The sequence below is a fragment of the Pseudorasbora parva genome, chromosome 22, assembly GCF_024679245.1.
Source record: "Pseudorasbora parva isolate DD20220531a chromosome 22, ASM2467924v1, whole genome shotgun sequence".
NCBI lineage: Eukaryota > Metazoa > Chordata > Actinopteri > Cypriniformes > Gobionidae > Pseudorasbora > Pseudorasbora parva.
In genome coordinates, this window is record NC_090193.1 from 18,106,360 (window position 1) to 18,121,758 (window position 15,399).

The window sequence follows — 15,399 nt, forward strand, 5'->3', positions numbered from 1 at the left end:
ACAGATCTTTACAATATGTGATAATTCATTTCATTACCTATTATAATGTACACCATGATGCATACATATGCAAAGTTTTGTTACTCATTTGATGGGGTTAATTAACTGTAACAGCATTGTATTATTGTAATGCTGCATTGAGAATAATTACGTTACTCATTTATGCAGCTGGTAAGTTTTTTATATATAATATTATATATATATATATATATATATATATATATATATATATATATATATATATATATATATATATATATATATATAATACACACACACATGCACACACACACACACACACACACACACACGCATACATGCATGCATCAGTATATTGATTTTCTTCTCTGTTTCATCCTTCATTCCCTCCTAGAAGCTTGACTGTTTGTCTTTTGTTTTATGCTTGTGCTGCCCTCGTTCACTACTTTCTCTCTGGCTGCCAGCTTTTGATATTCTGGACAGGACTGGGTCACCACCCCTTGTCACAGAGCCATGGCTGACAGCAGCATAGTTACTTTAGGGCCGGGCCGCAGCCTGCTGGTGGACTCCTCCGTTTACGACTCCCGGATGGCCGAAACCACGAAGGAGCAATTTTTCATGGGTCTACACGCAGACGAGACAGAGGGTAAGTGAACCGCCCTCCTTCTCGGTCAACCTTATATCAACTGACATTTTTGTAGGGTGGACCGTTTTACTGCGCACAAACATAACAAAAGAAGTTATTTTCTCCAAGTCGATTTTGTCTATTTCCATAGAGATTCACCTTTGCCTTTGGTCTTTTCTCTTTTTCAGATGTATTGCCCAGAGTTGAGACCAGGGTGGTGTTGGTGAGGGAGGCCGGCAACATCGCAGAACTCGAGAGAGCCCTTCAGGTACAGTAGAAGGGAGTGAAGATATTTATATAGGCTCATTTCACTGTAGGCAAGAAGAGCTATGTTAAATAGAATGGTCTGATTTATTATTTTAAGTTCAGCGTGAGTCCTGCTCAGTGTTGGGTAAGTTACTCTAAAAAAGTAATTAATTACTAGTTACTAATTACATCTTTAGTAGTGTAATTAGATTACTGTACAAATTATTCTCTCCAAAAAGTATTTAATTACTTATTACTAATGACTTTTTAATTACTTTCTAAATCCTATATCAACCTCGATTTAAGCGATTCAAGGTTAGGCATGAAACGGCTCTTAATTTGTTCAAATAAATAATATAAAACTACATAAATTACTCGTATTAACTGACCAAAGTATTACAAATGTGAGAAGGATACATAAAAACATGCTTTTTTAAAGTGAATTCCACTATTGTATTATGTATAATTATATTTAGTATTAGTTCAAATACTTGTGAAGTAATTGTAATTAATTACAGAAAATCCTAAGAGTAATCCCATACTTTACTTTTTCAAGGGAAAAGTAATTAAAATACAGTAACTTATTACTTAAGCCCCTTTCACACCGCACGTCAGACCCGCAATATTCCCGGAACATTGCCGGGTCGCCTTCTGTGTGAAAGCAACCACGTGCCGGCAATGATTACCGAATTGAACCCGGGTCGGGGACCTAGTAACATTGCGGGATTCGACCCGGGACGAGCGCTGTGTGAACAAAAGCCAAAAATAATGCCGCAATGTGTACGTAGTTATCGTGCGACTCCTAGAGCTTGTTTTTTCAATAATACAACCCTGCAGTGCCAGAAGCGCTAGTCTGTGTTTTAAACGCAGAGAGTGTTCGTATACAAAAGAAACTAAAATTAAACAAGCAGAAATGTGCGCAAACTGGACACAAGTCAAGACCACGGAGCTCCTTACTATCCGCGCTGAAGCTGAGATCGCTCGCCATTATACGTCACATCAGGATCACGACACCGTTACGGGTTGTGTGTGAAAGTGCACATATTACGGGAATTTCTGCTGGCAGTGTGAATGGGCCAAATCTAACGGCCCGGGAACAAATGCCGGGTCGCATTATCCGTGTATTTGCCGGAATCGCAGTGTGAAAGGGGCTTTAGTAACTAATTAGACCCAACACTGGTCCTGCTGAGTTTGAAAATCTTTAAATCTGGTTAAATGTAATAAGTTTGTTAACAGGAAGTCATTTTTTGTTGGCCAGCTTAGAGGATAAACATTAAATTCAAATAAGGATAAACATTAAATTATTCTGTTTGCCTGAATGATTTTAAGTCATACCTGAAATTAAAAATAAAATGAAATCTGGAAATTAAAACAGTAGTTTACTTTTAATTCAGATGCACGTGTGTCCTTGACTGATTAAAGATTGTAAATAGGGTAACCGCACAATTTACAATTTGATGATTATTTATTACCACTGAATGTTAGGGGGCTGCTGAATTTTTTTGGTGGTATTTGAATATATTGTAAAATATAATATAATAATTTTCAGAAATCTTAAAGCATATGTAAACATTTATGATCAATGTTAAAAACCATTGTACTGTGCAATATTTTTGTGGAAACCGTGACCGTGTTTCATTTTCTTTTTCAGAATTCTTTGATAAATAGAAAGTTCAAAACAGTAGCATTTATTTGAATTTGGTTTCTGACATTACACATGTTTTCTGCCACATTTAATTAAATCAATGTGTCCTTGCTGAATAAAAATATTAATTTATTTTTAAAGATAATCTTTACTGACCCCACATTTTTAAACAGTTATTGATTAATTTTAGCAGATGTGTTTATCCTTGGTGACTTAGAAATGCTTCAACCAGGGTCCAAATAATTTTTTTTGGCACTTTATAAATATAGATGTATTAAGGTGAATTAATTTTTATTTTAAAATATTTTCTTATGTCCCTAAGACAATAATGTGTGTATGTGTGTGTGTGTGTGTGTGTGTACACACTTGTTTATATTACATTGTGGGGACCAAATGGGACCAGCCAGCTGCAGTGTACAATGTAAATGGATTTATAAATATACTAAATTATGTTTTTTTGAAAATGTAAAAATGCAGAATGTTTCCTGTGATGGGTAGGAGTAATGGGATAGAATGCACAGTTTGTACAGTGTAAAATCCATTACGCATATTGAAAGTCCCCACAATTCACAAAAACACGTGTGTGTGTGTGTGTGTGTGTGTGTGTATGTGTGTGTGCGCGTGTGTTTGTGTCGAACAGTGCAGGTCATTTCGCAGCATCATATACAAGAAAACAAAATTGTGAAGTTTTGTGAGCTAGATTTTAAGTTGACTAACTTAAAACTACTACTATATAGTATACATTTAATTTGAGTAAGTCTTTGTTTTGAATCATGCAAAGTCTGCTTGAGCTGTTTGCACATATTACCCAGCATTCTCACACTGAGATGTGGTATGTCGCGGTTGGGACTGGGAGTTGATAGATGAAATGAAAGGTTATAAATGTTATGAATGACATTTGCTCTGACAGTTATGTTTGGAGGGGATGCAGGTCAATGATGGGACATTTAGACTCAGCGCTTGATAAACGATAACGCTGGAATGTGTGTGGATTCAGGATGAAAGCTTCCCATGTAGTGGTTGGGGGAAGAAGGGTGTTCCTGAAAGTGTCCTTTCTTTGCCCTTGACATGACATGAGAGGACTTAAGATATAGCTGTTTCTTTTAGTAATCTGTTCTCCCTGCCTTTATGCAACTTGTAGCAGAACTTCCTTCTGGACTTTGCTTGACATTTATTTGAAGTTCTCATCTCGATTCTGGCAAGGTTGTAAGGCCCTCCTGCTTGAGAAATATATCAGCTTTGGGTTGCCTGGTTGATGTCAATTCTTCATTTTTACAGGCCATCACAATAATGGAAGTCCCGGTGGTAAAGATTAAAGAAGGGCAGCCGGGCACAGAGACGCGTGAGAAATTGATAAAATCTATAGTCAATATGGTACGTCTCAGGACCCAGAATCTTTGCATGCTTGAGAGCACCGGGGGATTTGCGGCATGGTGTTTTAAGGGTGGGGGATTCGGTGTGGCACTCCGCTGTCTAATATCAAACTCACTCTCACAGTGGTCTTGACTAAGTTCTAACAATGTGATCTAACAACTTGTCCTGTGTTTGTCCAACAGGTGGTCTTACTCTTTAATCCACTTAACTAAGATTTAATTAAATTAATTATGTAATAAACCTGGTGATTAATTGGTGATGAACTCCTTTATTAATGTAATGCAATTTAATAATTATTTTTTACATGCAGGTAAGAATAATAATTTTTGAAAGTGAATCAGGTGCTGTTCACACAGGATTATACTGAATCCACATAATTAAAAAAAATATTTTTTTCAGTACTTTGTTTTAAACATTATACTATATATATATATATATATATATATATATATATATATATATATATATATATATATATATATATATATATATATATATATAATTTATTTATATATATATAATGTGTACATGTATGTTTCTGAATTTATATATACATTATAATTATACCCAGCACACATATTATGAAAACAAACTTATTTTGGATGCAATTATTCAGTTATTTTGTTTGACAGCATATAGATAGATATAGACATGGATGGATAGAGGTATATTTGATAAAATTAGCATATTTTATTTAAAAATAAATGGCATTAATGTACACAATATGATGGATGGATATAGATAGAGGTATATTTTATAAAATTAGCACATTTTAGAAAAAAAAAACAGGCATAAATGCACACAATATATTGGATGGATGGATGGATGGATGGATAGATAGAGGTATATTTTATAAAATGAGCACTTTTTATAAAAAACAGGCATAAATGGATGGATGGATGGATAGATGGATAGATGGATAGATGGATAGATAGATGGATAGATGGATAGATAGATACCATGTGAAGCAGAAAAACACATCTGCATTTTTTTCATACTGTTTTGTCTAGCTGTCCTGTGAACCGTCCTTGACACTTGTTTTTCTATCCACGAAATCTACATGTGACAAATGATGCTGTCTTTCTCCAGTGTCATCTGTCGGAACACTTTAACATCTTTGAGATCCCTTTTAAAAGAAAAGAGAGATTTCCATACAATCCAACTAATGTGTTGATTGATATTTTTACTTCAGTTATGAATTTTCCTTTTCATCCCATTAGGATATAAACACCCAGTGTATCAAGACTGACAATGTCAGAGATTTTGGTGATGGCGAGAATTGTGAGTTCGAGACGGTGTTTGTGTTGAAAGACTTCCAGGCTCCCGAATACAGCTTCCTGTACAAGAATGACAGCCGTATCCTGGGGCCTCCTGCCGTGATGCACTGCGCCAGCAAGGGAGAGGTGAGACCTGAAATAAAACACAAGCACACACAGGATCGCAGCCATCTTCTGCGTTTTTTTCCTCCCTGAGGTGGTGAAAGAGTTTGATACTGCTATAGCACACGCTTGCCATCACGGGTTGAGTAAAAGCTTGTTGAAATAGTTGTTCTTCCAACTGAAACGGATTCGTAAGCAGCTTTGATTGCTTCTGTAAAGCCTGAAAAATGTTGCTGGCTTATCTCAGTGTACGCAGGAGTGTCTGCTTGACTCCTTCAGATATTCCAGAGCAAAACGAACACTTGGCTGGCTAGCGATCGGTACCGGACAGAAAGATTAAGTCTGACGAACACTAGAATATAGATACGACTGTAACACTCCAGTGAGAAATGAGGACTTGTCTTATTGTTGTTAAATCTTGTGGTACACAGCTTATCTGCCACAGTACACACTCCATAGTCTACCACCTGAGTGGTCTCACAGAAATGTATAAATATACAAATACATTTATATGCATGTAAATCAAATAAATAACATTTAAAATGTATAATTATTCATGAATAGCGACAATAGTATATAAATAATAAAACAAAAATAATACAATTAAAATAAACACTGTGTGTGTGTGTGTGTGTGTGTGTATATACAGTATGGGCCAAAAGTTTGGATACATTACTATTTTTAATGTTTTTGAAAGAAGTTTCTTCTGCTCATCAAGCCTGCATTTATTTGATCAAAAATACAGATTTTTTTTTTTAAATATTGATATATTTCAATTTAAAATATTTGGTTTTCAATTTATTATAGGCTACTTTAAATTATTATTTATTTCTGTGATGTAAAGCTGAATTTTCAGGATCGTTACAGGTCCTGTATATATATGTATGTGTATATGTATATCATAGACTGTAAAAAAATATGGACGACTCGACATCATCCATTTCCGCTTGCCAGAGTTGAAGCTTTCAGACGGCCTGCACGGCGCTGACATCTTGGGACCGAGTCTGCGCAGTAGCGATTTCGGGAACGGAGTTGCGCAGTTGAGAGCAGGAAGTAGAGCAGGAAGTACAGTCGCGATATCAAAAGCCCGCCCACACTTTCACAGATGCAGAACAATGAATTATGTTGGTGTGAAATAAACAGTTATGGAAATGTAGAAATTAAAGCTAAAGCTTCAGTCTGCTCCCAAAAATCCAGAAAAAAGCCCATGGCATAAACTAACTTTGGGGGGAAAATATTTGACGTGTAATTTTATTGTTTAGTTTGCCTCATGTCCATTTGAAAATGCAGAGGGGCAGCTATACTGGGACCGGGGTCACCGGGGGGCGATCGAGGCGCGAAAGCTTCAGTTTCTGAGAGGGGCATGCAGGCTTGATGTATATATGTATGTGTGAATATAATTAAAAGGAATTATTTTGTAATATAATATTTATTAATATAATTATTTTAAAATAAATGTTAAAATAATAAATTACATTTACATCTTATTCAATTAAATGTGCCCTGGAATGAGTTGAAACAATGTTAAATTCTTCTCTATCTACATAGAGTGTTTGTGGATTATTTAAGGGCAAAAACTGTCCAGATACAGTTTTACAGGTCCATTTACAACCCTAGAAATTGTCCCTATGATTTAATGCTCTTGGATGTTTTGCCTTATTTGGAAGTGTCATGAATATTAAAATTAGAGCTCTGCTCTGATTGGCTTATTCAGGCAGCTCACAGCAGTTCAGTTGTTCAGCAAAGCGGCTCGAGTCCTGACAAACCACAGACCGACTGAATGACACTTTAAAGCTGCAGTCCGTAACTTTTTGCACTCTAGTAGTTAATAAACAGAACTGCATGCGTCTTGTGGAAGAACATAGCAGCCGGATCTACTTCTCTCTGTTTATGTGTATGGCCGATCACGCAGGAACTGTGCTCCTCCGCAGTGGTACCTACCAGTCTGGCCTGAAATAGTCCCAATATAAATACTTATTATAAGTCTACCATAATGATTCAGGGTAAGACAAAAACACTGTTTGGAAAATGGATTCATGTTGTACATTCTCATTATATAATTTTTGTAAATCTTGAACACAAAAAAAGTTACGGACAGCAGCTTTAAGTAAATCTGGCAACCACACGACACGAACACTCTTCATTCTCTAAGACAAAACCAAAACCAGTGATTTTAGACTCGTCTTTGTTTATCAACGATATTGCATGTTTATATAACATTAGTCACAATGTAGGCTATGCAGTGACTGTGATTTACTCTGAAATACAAGCATGCAAAAACAAAATATTAAGTTATCAAAAATATAAATATATATATTTTTACAAAATAAATAGCCTTGTCAAATGACTATCGTTTTAACTTATATGATGGAAAAGGTGACGTTTGCTAAAAGGATCGAGTTAACGATCTGTAAGCAACATATCTACGGTTGTATTTTGTAATATAATAATATTAACCTTTGTCATTAGACACACTATATAGTTTTGCATGGTACTTGAAGTTTCCTATTGTTACTGTACTAGCATCTTGCGTTATCTAGACAATGCTGTCTTTCTAAGAAACTTTCAATTTAATCAGAAATTGTTTAAACAGTCAATAAGTGGATAAAATCGCTACTTACTGCTTGCAGGAATATTGTTGTAATTGCCACTTTCTTCAGTTTAAGAGCGAAGCTTGCTTGAAATGGGCCGAACAAACGAACGATCTTGAATTAAATTGTTGTGGCATCCGATTATAAACATTAACCATGACTATTGACATTTTTTATTTGTGGGAAGGGTAGAAAAGTCCTCACGTCTCCTGCACAGCCTGGAACTTGTCCATTAGAGCTGCCGTTTTTGCTATCCTGGCATGACGCTTTTTTACCTGCAGTTCTGATGATTCCGCCTGACAATGAACATGTTTGGACAGATGTAAATAATGGGGCGTGCATATAAATGATCCCCAATGCTTGCTTCACAGTTGGGATGTTGATAAGCACTTATTTTTCCGTAGTGTTTTTGATTCACAAGATTTACATATGAAGGAGGAGGCAATGGAGTTTGAGACTCACAGTATGTGATGTCCGTGTACTGAACTCTTATTATTTCACTATGGCGAGGTTCATTAAATTTTTCATTCCAGGGCACCTTTAATTTTTGGGTGAACTAACCCTTTAATAATTTGGTCCTTGTCAAAATCGCTCAGATCTTTATTCCTGCCCATTTCTTCTGCATCCAGCACATTTATTACAAGAAATTGTAATAATTGTAATATTCCTCCTTGTTAGAAGATGATCGATGATATTCGCTTCACCTGTAACTGGTCATAATGTTAACACATCAATGTGTTAGGGTTCGATTGAAAATTAAGGCCCTGATATACTCACAAGTAAATACGCAAGCAACGTACTGTTAGAGAACATCAGATGCCGCCCACATGGCTGAGAACGCGTTTAGATGAATATGTAAATATGTGCTGCACTTTTCTCTGAATTACAAAGTAAACGCACAACAAACTGGAGTAAACAGCAAACATTTATTTAATAAATAATAAAAGCATCTGATCATAGCAACGTGGATATGTTTCAGGGATGGAAATTAGCACCCGCCACCAGCCAAATGCGGGTGATTTTGCGTTGTGGCGGGTAAACTCGCTTCACCTACCGGCCACCGTGGCGGGTAAATAAAAATAGCATACTGTTTACCCTCTTTATAAACTGTGTTCAGTGAATGCGAGTGCGGCCGTATGTCCGAATATGACCAGTCGTTTTCGCCGTCATTACCCGGATGTAGTGCCAGAAGACGTGAATAATAACCATAATAACTCGCGCGCACTGAGAGAAGATCCGTCACTGTCATCCGGAAGCGCGCACCCGTCTCACAGCGCGCAAATATTGAGTTCTCTTTCAAGTCTTGTGCTTAAATGGACAAACTCACACAAAAAGTATGCCAACATGTTCATCTTGATGAGAATTCTAGCAGACATAGTCTGAATATGCCTTAAGTGAACTTTATACATTCGTGAAAGATGACGCATATCCCTCTATTAGGTCTTAAAGGGGCAGTAGCTTTTACTGCTATGTTTAATGTCAAACAAACGATAAGGACATCACTCACTGCTCTTGATTGAATAGCTTTTGTAAGTTTAATAAGGAATAATCTTTCATTTAAACAGTTAAATATGCAGTTATTTTACATTTGATTACTTTATTACATTTCTGTTGGCTAGTAGACCTGTACATTATTATTTAATGTACACATGAGTGAGATCAAGTTAAACATTTTACTTTGAATTTTATTTTATACTGTTTGATGTTGCAATGTGCTAAATAAATATTTGCATAATTTGTAATTGATTTATTATTTGAAACTTTAATATTAATTAATGCAATTGCAATGCCTTGATTTTTAGTAAAGTTACTCAGTCATAGCATTAGCCATAAATGCAATGGATAATTGGCATAATTTCTTTTAGTGCTTCGGTTTCAGCCAATAATTTTTATTTCGGTGCATCCCTACTGACAATGTTCTGCTCGGTATGTCGTCAACACGCTTCAGAAGATGCCAAAACTAGTAGTTTCATTGTTGGTACTAAAAACCTAAAACTGGAAGCCATAAAAGAATCATCCAAATGCCACATCCAGGTAAAAAAAAAAAAAAAAGAGAGAGAACATAGAGCCCTACTCATTTAATGAAATGTATATCAGTTCATGGTTTGTGTGTGTATAAGAGTGAAAAAATGTCAGTATTTCATTGAGATTTGAGATTAAATAAACAGCTTAAGTATTGTAGAGCTTGTAGTATTAATTTTCACGTGCAGTTACACATTGTCAGTTAAAAACAAGAAAGTGGCTGGTAAAAACATTGAGTGGCTGGTAGATTATGAAATCCACCAGCCACAGTGGCCGGTGGACAAAAAAGTTAATTTCCATCCCTGATATGTTTGCACAAGCTCTGCAATTTGCCGCTCTAGTAAAGTCATGTCACATTTATTTATAAAGCACTTTATACAATAGAATGCTTAAAATCAAGCAGCCTTATTGTATTAAACATGAAAAACGCGTCAGTGTCTTGTTTCATCTGAAGTACAACTTGAAGGAGTACTTCAGCGCTGGGAAGCTGAATCTGTATTTAAACTGGGTCATCAATGTAGTAGAAATGTGAAATTATTTTTGAATTTGGTGCTTTCTAGACTGAGAAAAGACAGAAAATGTATTTTTGTCTCATGGGGATGAAAGACTACAATTCCCAGAATGCTTCGCTGCCCTGTGAGGCCATTCCCAAAGCCACCGCTATTGGATTAGTGTGACTGAGTTGGAGAAGACACTACATTAAATACGTTATTTACGTATAACGTTTCTGTTCCATATAATGAAGTACAATCATTTGAATATACTCCAGGGTTTCTACTGATACAAAGCCATATGCTAATCGCTGAAGTAACCCTTTAATTTTCTACTGTAAAGCAGCTTTCCAGTGTGTTCATGTTTTCTCTCTTGGATGTCTGACCTCGAACAGGAGATATGGACCAGAAAAGATTTCCATGTGTAAGAAGGCTGAGCCTCCGCGCACACCAATTACGTATTCGCCACGGACCAATAGTCGTGCAAAGGTGTGCACCGGTCATAGCGAACGTTTCCGGAAAGTTTACTTTGGCAAGCAGTTTCGAACTTCCAAAACGAACTTCAAACGAAGTTCTTTTTGGCCTGATTTAGTTCAAAATGGCATCTCATCAGTTTGTTTTTTAATTTCGCTTAGGCCTGGGACACTGCAAGCGTGCCGTGAGCGTCTCTGCTGCGTGGCGTGTCCGTTTTTATTTCGGCTCCCATGTTAACCGGTTAGAGCTTGCACACTGCCTGCGGCTCACGGGTGCGTGCATGCTTCAAATAGAAGAGACGCCTATTTTTCACGTAACGCGAGCGTGTTGGAAGTGTTTCCAGGCAAAATAGAATAGGAAAAGATATGTCATTTTGACACAAATACATATTAATAAATGACATTTTCATGTTTGAAAGTCTAGGTTAACATAAATGCAGATATAGGCCTAATTGTAATAATAAAAGACAACATAATTATCGATTTTGAAATGTTAAACCTGTCAATACAGAACAAAATATTCTGTAGCCTATTTTGCCATCAATACCATAGATATGTATGGTCAATAGGCTACTGCCGACGTTGTCTTTGCTGTATCAATAGGCAATACATTTATATTTAACATGAAGTATAGGGCTTCCCCATACATCAATAGCAGCAGCAGCACCGTGTCAGACACGCTTTTGGTGTGCAAAGACGGAAAAAACGCCAGGCAGCTGCCCCGCGGCTGACACGCAACAAAAACGCCATGCTCACACCACGCCTGCATTTCAGGGCATTTAGTTGTAATAAGTTTCTGTCACTGTACATTGAGGGTGTCTATGTAAGTAGGTGACTTAGTCACGTCTTCTGACTTCCTGTATCCTATACGGTGATTGACAAAAATGCCTTGTCGCGTAGTCCCGATCGACCAGATCAGGACTACGCGACAAGGCATTTTTGTCAATGCATTTTTGGCAGTTTTGTTTTCTCTCAGTCTGTTTTTGGTGTGCATCCTCAGATTTGTGCTCTGATTTTATTTATAAAAATGTATTATGTATTCCATCATTCTAATTCTCCACGCCCTCTTTCGTAGCCCCTGCCATTCTCCTCCAGGCCTCTCTACTCTATGACCATGCTCAACTTGTCTCTCTGCTTCACCGGATTTCGTAGAAAAGACGAAGTGGTGAGTTCTGCTTGTCTGCTCATCTGACTAAAACAGCCCATAATGTCACTGTCAGATTATTTGCAGTTAATATTAATTAACTGTTTTTCTTCAGGTTACCCTGGTAAATCTTGTGCATCACATGGGGGGCACCATCCGAAAAGACTTTGACAGCGCTAAAGTCTCACACCTCATTGCCCATTCAACACATGGAGAAAAGTACAGGGTATGTATCCATCCCATCCACACATACATGTATAGCATCCTTCAGCCCCACAGTTTTTTGCCTATACTGAATCATCAGAAGAAGCAAAAAAGTTTTTAATTTGTTCCACAGATCAAATCATATACACCAGTGTAAAGATGATTTACACTTTGGTTCAAAACTGTACTGCTTTATATTTTCGTTTGCAAAACTGAGCAAAACAGACAATATTATGTCTAAAACAACACAATATTAACTTATTTATTTTATTAAACTTGTGTATAAGATCACTATCGCATTTGCACTCATGCTCTTCTGGACAGAAAAACAGGATTTGAGTCGTTACTGATATTGCTTATACTACTGATCAGGAATAACATTGACCACCTTCTTAATATTTTGTTGGTCCACCTTTTGCTGCCAAAACAGCCCTGACCTATTGAGGCATGAACTCCACTAGACCCCTGAAGGGTGTGCTGTGGTATCTGTCACCAAGATGTTAGCTGCAGATCCTGCAGTCCTGTAAGTTGCGAGATGGGGCCTCCATGGATCGAACTTGTTTGTTCAGCACATCCCACAGATGCTCAGTTGAATAGAGATCTAGGCCAAGTCAAAACCTCAAACTGCATTGAACCGTTTTTGCTTTGTGGCAGGGCGCATTATCCTGCTGAAAGAGGCCACAGCCAAAAGGAAGTACTGAAAGGGTGTACATGGTCTGCAACAATGCTTAGATAGGTGGTATGTGTCAAAGTAACATCCACATGGATGGCAGGACCCAAGGTTTCCAGGCGGAACAAAGCATCACACTGGCCCTCATTTACCAATCTTGCTTAGAAACGGGCGTATATGTTGGCATAAGATTATGCTTACACTCCTCTCACCGCCCTAAATTATGAAGCTGTGCACACCTCTGCAATCCAGGTGTACGCAATACCTGCCCTTGATAAATGCCACGGCTGAAAAGGATTATCATTGGAATAACACGCCCCTATATATTCAAGTCTCTGCCTCCCCCACGCCCTCATTTTACGCCATGGACACCCGGAAGACGGCAAAGAAGCGAAACTTCCCCGACGTGGAGATCAAAAAACAAAATATGGACCGAAATTACGAGTACTGTTAATAGTGTGGAGGTTGTGAAGCGCACTCCAGCAGTTTATATCGCTGTTTGGATGAGAAATGACCTGTCACAATGCATTATTTTACAGCACGTTTTGAAATGATTAGCATTTAATTTCATATCACGTCACATGTATTGGGGTGTACAATAGTGATTTTTTTTTTTTTTTTTACAGTGGGTCATAATATAGCATCTTTGTCAGTGGGTTTTGTGGTGTTAGGAATTGTTTTTCTGCGCATTTTCCCACTAACTCAAAATGTGCATACACCACCTCCTGAGCTAGCGTAGCATTTGAACGCACCGTACGCCAACGTCCATATTGATAAATCTCAAAGCCACTGTGGTTTTGGGTGCACGCCAGGTGTCCGCTGGAAATTTGGTGTACGCACTTTTGATAAATGAGGGCCACTGCCTCCGCTGGCTTGCCTTTTTCCTATAGTGCATCCTGGTGCCATTGATTCATCAGACTGGCCACCTTCTTCCATTGCTCTTTTGCATTGCTCTACAGTTCTGATGCACACATGCCCAATGTTAGTGTTTTTGTTGGTGGACAGGGGTCAGCACGGGTACCCTGATTGGCTTGCGGTTATGCAGCTCCACACACAACAAACTGCGATACTCTGTATTCTGACACATTTCTATCAGAACCAGCATTAACTTCTTGCAATTTGAGCTACAGTAGCTTGTCTGTTTGATTGGACCACATGGACATCAATGAGCCTTGGTTGCCTAACTTTAAGGACAAAATGTTTTCTGTATGTTTTTTTTTATTTTTGTAATAAACATTGACAAAATATATTTTATATAAATTGTCCCTAAATGCTACATAACACACAAAACTTGATCGCTTTATATTCCTGTCAGAGGATCTCTTCCCATCTAAGTGTTCGGTTCTTGACAGATCAGGTGATGTGATACCGTTTAAATTCGCTTGCCTTCAAATCCCAAAAACCTTTGCAGACTTGTAGCGTTTCAGAAAAGTCAATCACCCAGACTGTTAAATGCATTGATTTTTATTTCCTCATTAATTATTTATGAATTCCTGAAAAAAAATCAATCTCTGTAAAGAGACTCTTGATAAATGTCTTTTTGTTAAGTGAAGGCTATTTCCTGATGACACCTCAGACTCCAGGTGTGCTCTCCATAACGTGGTCTACTGTTGATGCGTCTCTGTTATTTAGAGAGGGTTTGATTAAAACAGTTCTCATGTATCTCTCCTCACAGCATGCTGAATTGGGCTGAATCATTCATTAGTCTCATGCATAATGCATCCAGCAGGATTTTGGTGAGGGGATCTCTTCCTTCCTGATGCTATTCACTGCTTTCTTTCTTTTTTTAGTTGGCAGTGTGCATGGGCACACCCATCCTCACTCCTGAGTGGATACGGAAGGCATGGGAGCACAGAGATGACATGTAAGATATTGAGTGTGTGTGCGTCTCTGACATAAAACTACCCCCTGTGTTATTTCCCCTCACTATGTATGTGAGTTTATAGAAGTAAAAACTGAATGATGAGCATGAAAAGTCCAGCCACTGGTGCGCAAACCAGATAAACACTCCCTGCTTCCATATTAAAAGTGGTTTCCACTGCAATTGGGTTTTGACATTTTCCACACATGTATTAAACATTGAACCTGACCTTTCACATTAATGACCTGCCACTCTGAGCTTGATGTTGACTCAAATGGTTTTTTCTCTGTACCCTCTGGGTTCACAAGACTTAATGGAGATCGAACTTAAAACCAATATGAAATCAAAATGGTCCAATCCATGTTTCTTGTTGTGCAAAATTTTAAAATGCCAATGCACTGCTTATCTTTAATAGTCAAGTGTCTTCTAAAACTGTAACATATTCACACTTATTTTTGTAGCAAATTGTGGTGTGTCTGATTGTTTTTTGTTGTTGTTTTTTTTAAAGTAATTTCCACGCAGGCAACGAGGAGTTCCGCACAGAGTTTAAAGTCCCTCCGTTCCAGGACTGCGTTTTAAGCTTTCTGGGATTCTCTGAGGAGGAGAAAACTAACATGGAGGAGAGGACTCAGAAACACGGTACTGAACTCTCATGCATCAGTGTCTTTTCTGAAACAAATCTAAAATGTTTCAGG

General features: G+C 37.6%; 1 protein-coding gene across 4 annotated transcripts in view; it reads left to right on the top strand.

Moving 5' to 3' along the window:
• Positions 1-15,399, top strand: part of ect2 (epithelial cell transforming 2) — a 58,404-nt gene that overhangs the window by 497 nt on the left and 42,508 nt on the right. For 3 of the 4 annotated variants that reach the window (XM_067432051.1, XM_067432053.1, XM_067432052.1), the window contains exons 2-9: positions 444-625; positions 793-872; positions 3,774-3,869; positions 5,090-5,272; positions 11,901-11,990; positions 12,085-12,195; positions 14,634-14,707; positions 15,213-15,343. In XM_067432051.1, the coding sequence (XP_067288152.1) occupies positions 493-625; positions 793-872; positions 3,774-3,869; positions 5,090-5,272; positions 11,901-11,990; positions 12,085-12,195; positions 14,634-14,707; positions 15,213-15,343 (898 nt within the window). In that variant the 5' untranslated portion in view covers positions 444-492. The remainder of the gene's footprint in view (positions 1-443; positions 626-792; positions 873-3,773; positions 3,870-5,089; positions 5,273-11,900; positions 11,991-12,084; positions 12,196-14,633; positions 14,708-15,212; positions 15,344-15,399) is intronic. The other variant, XM_067432054.1, reaches the window with a different exon arrangement.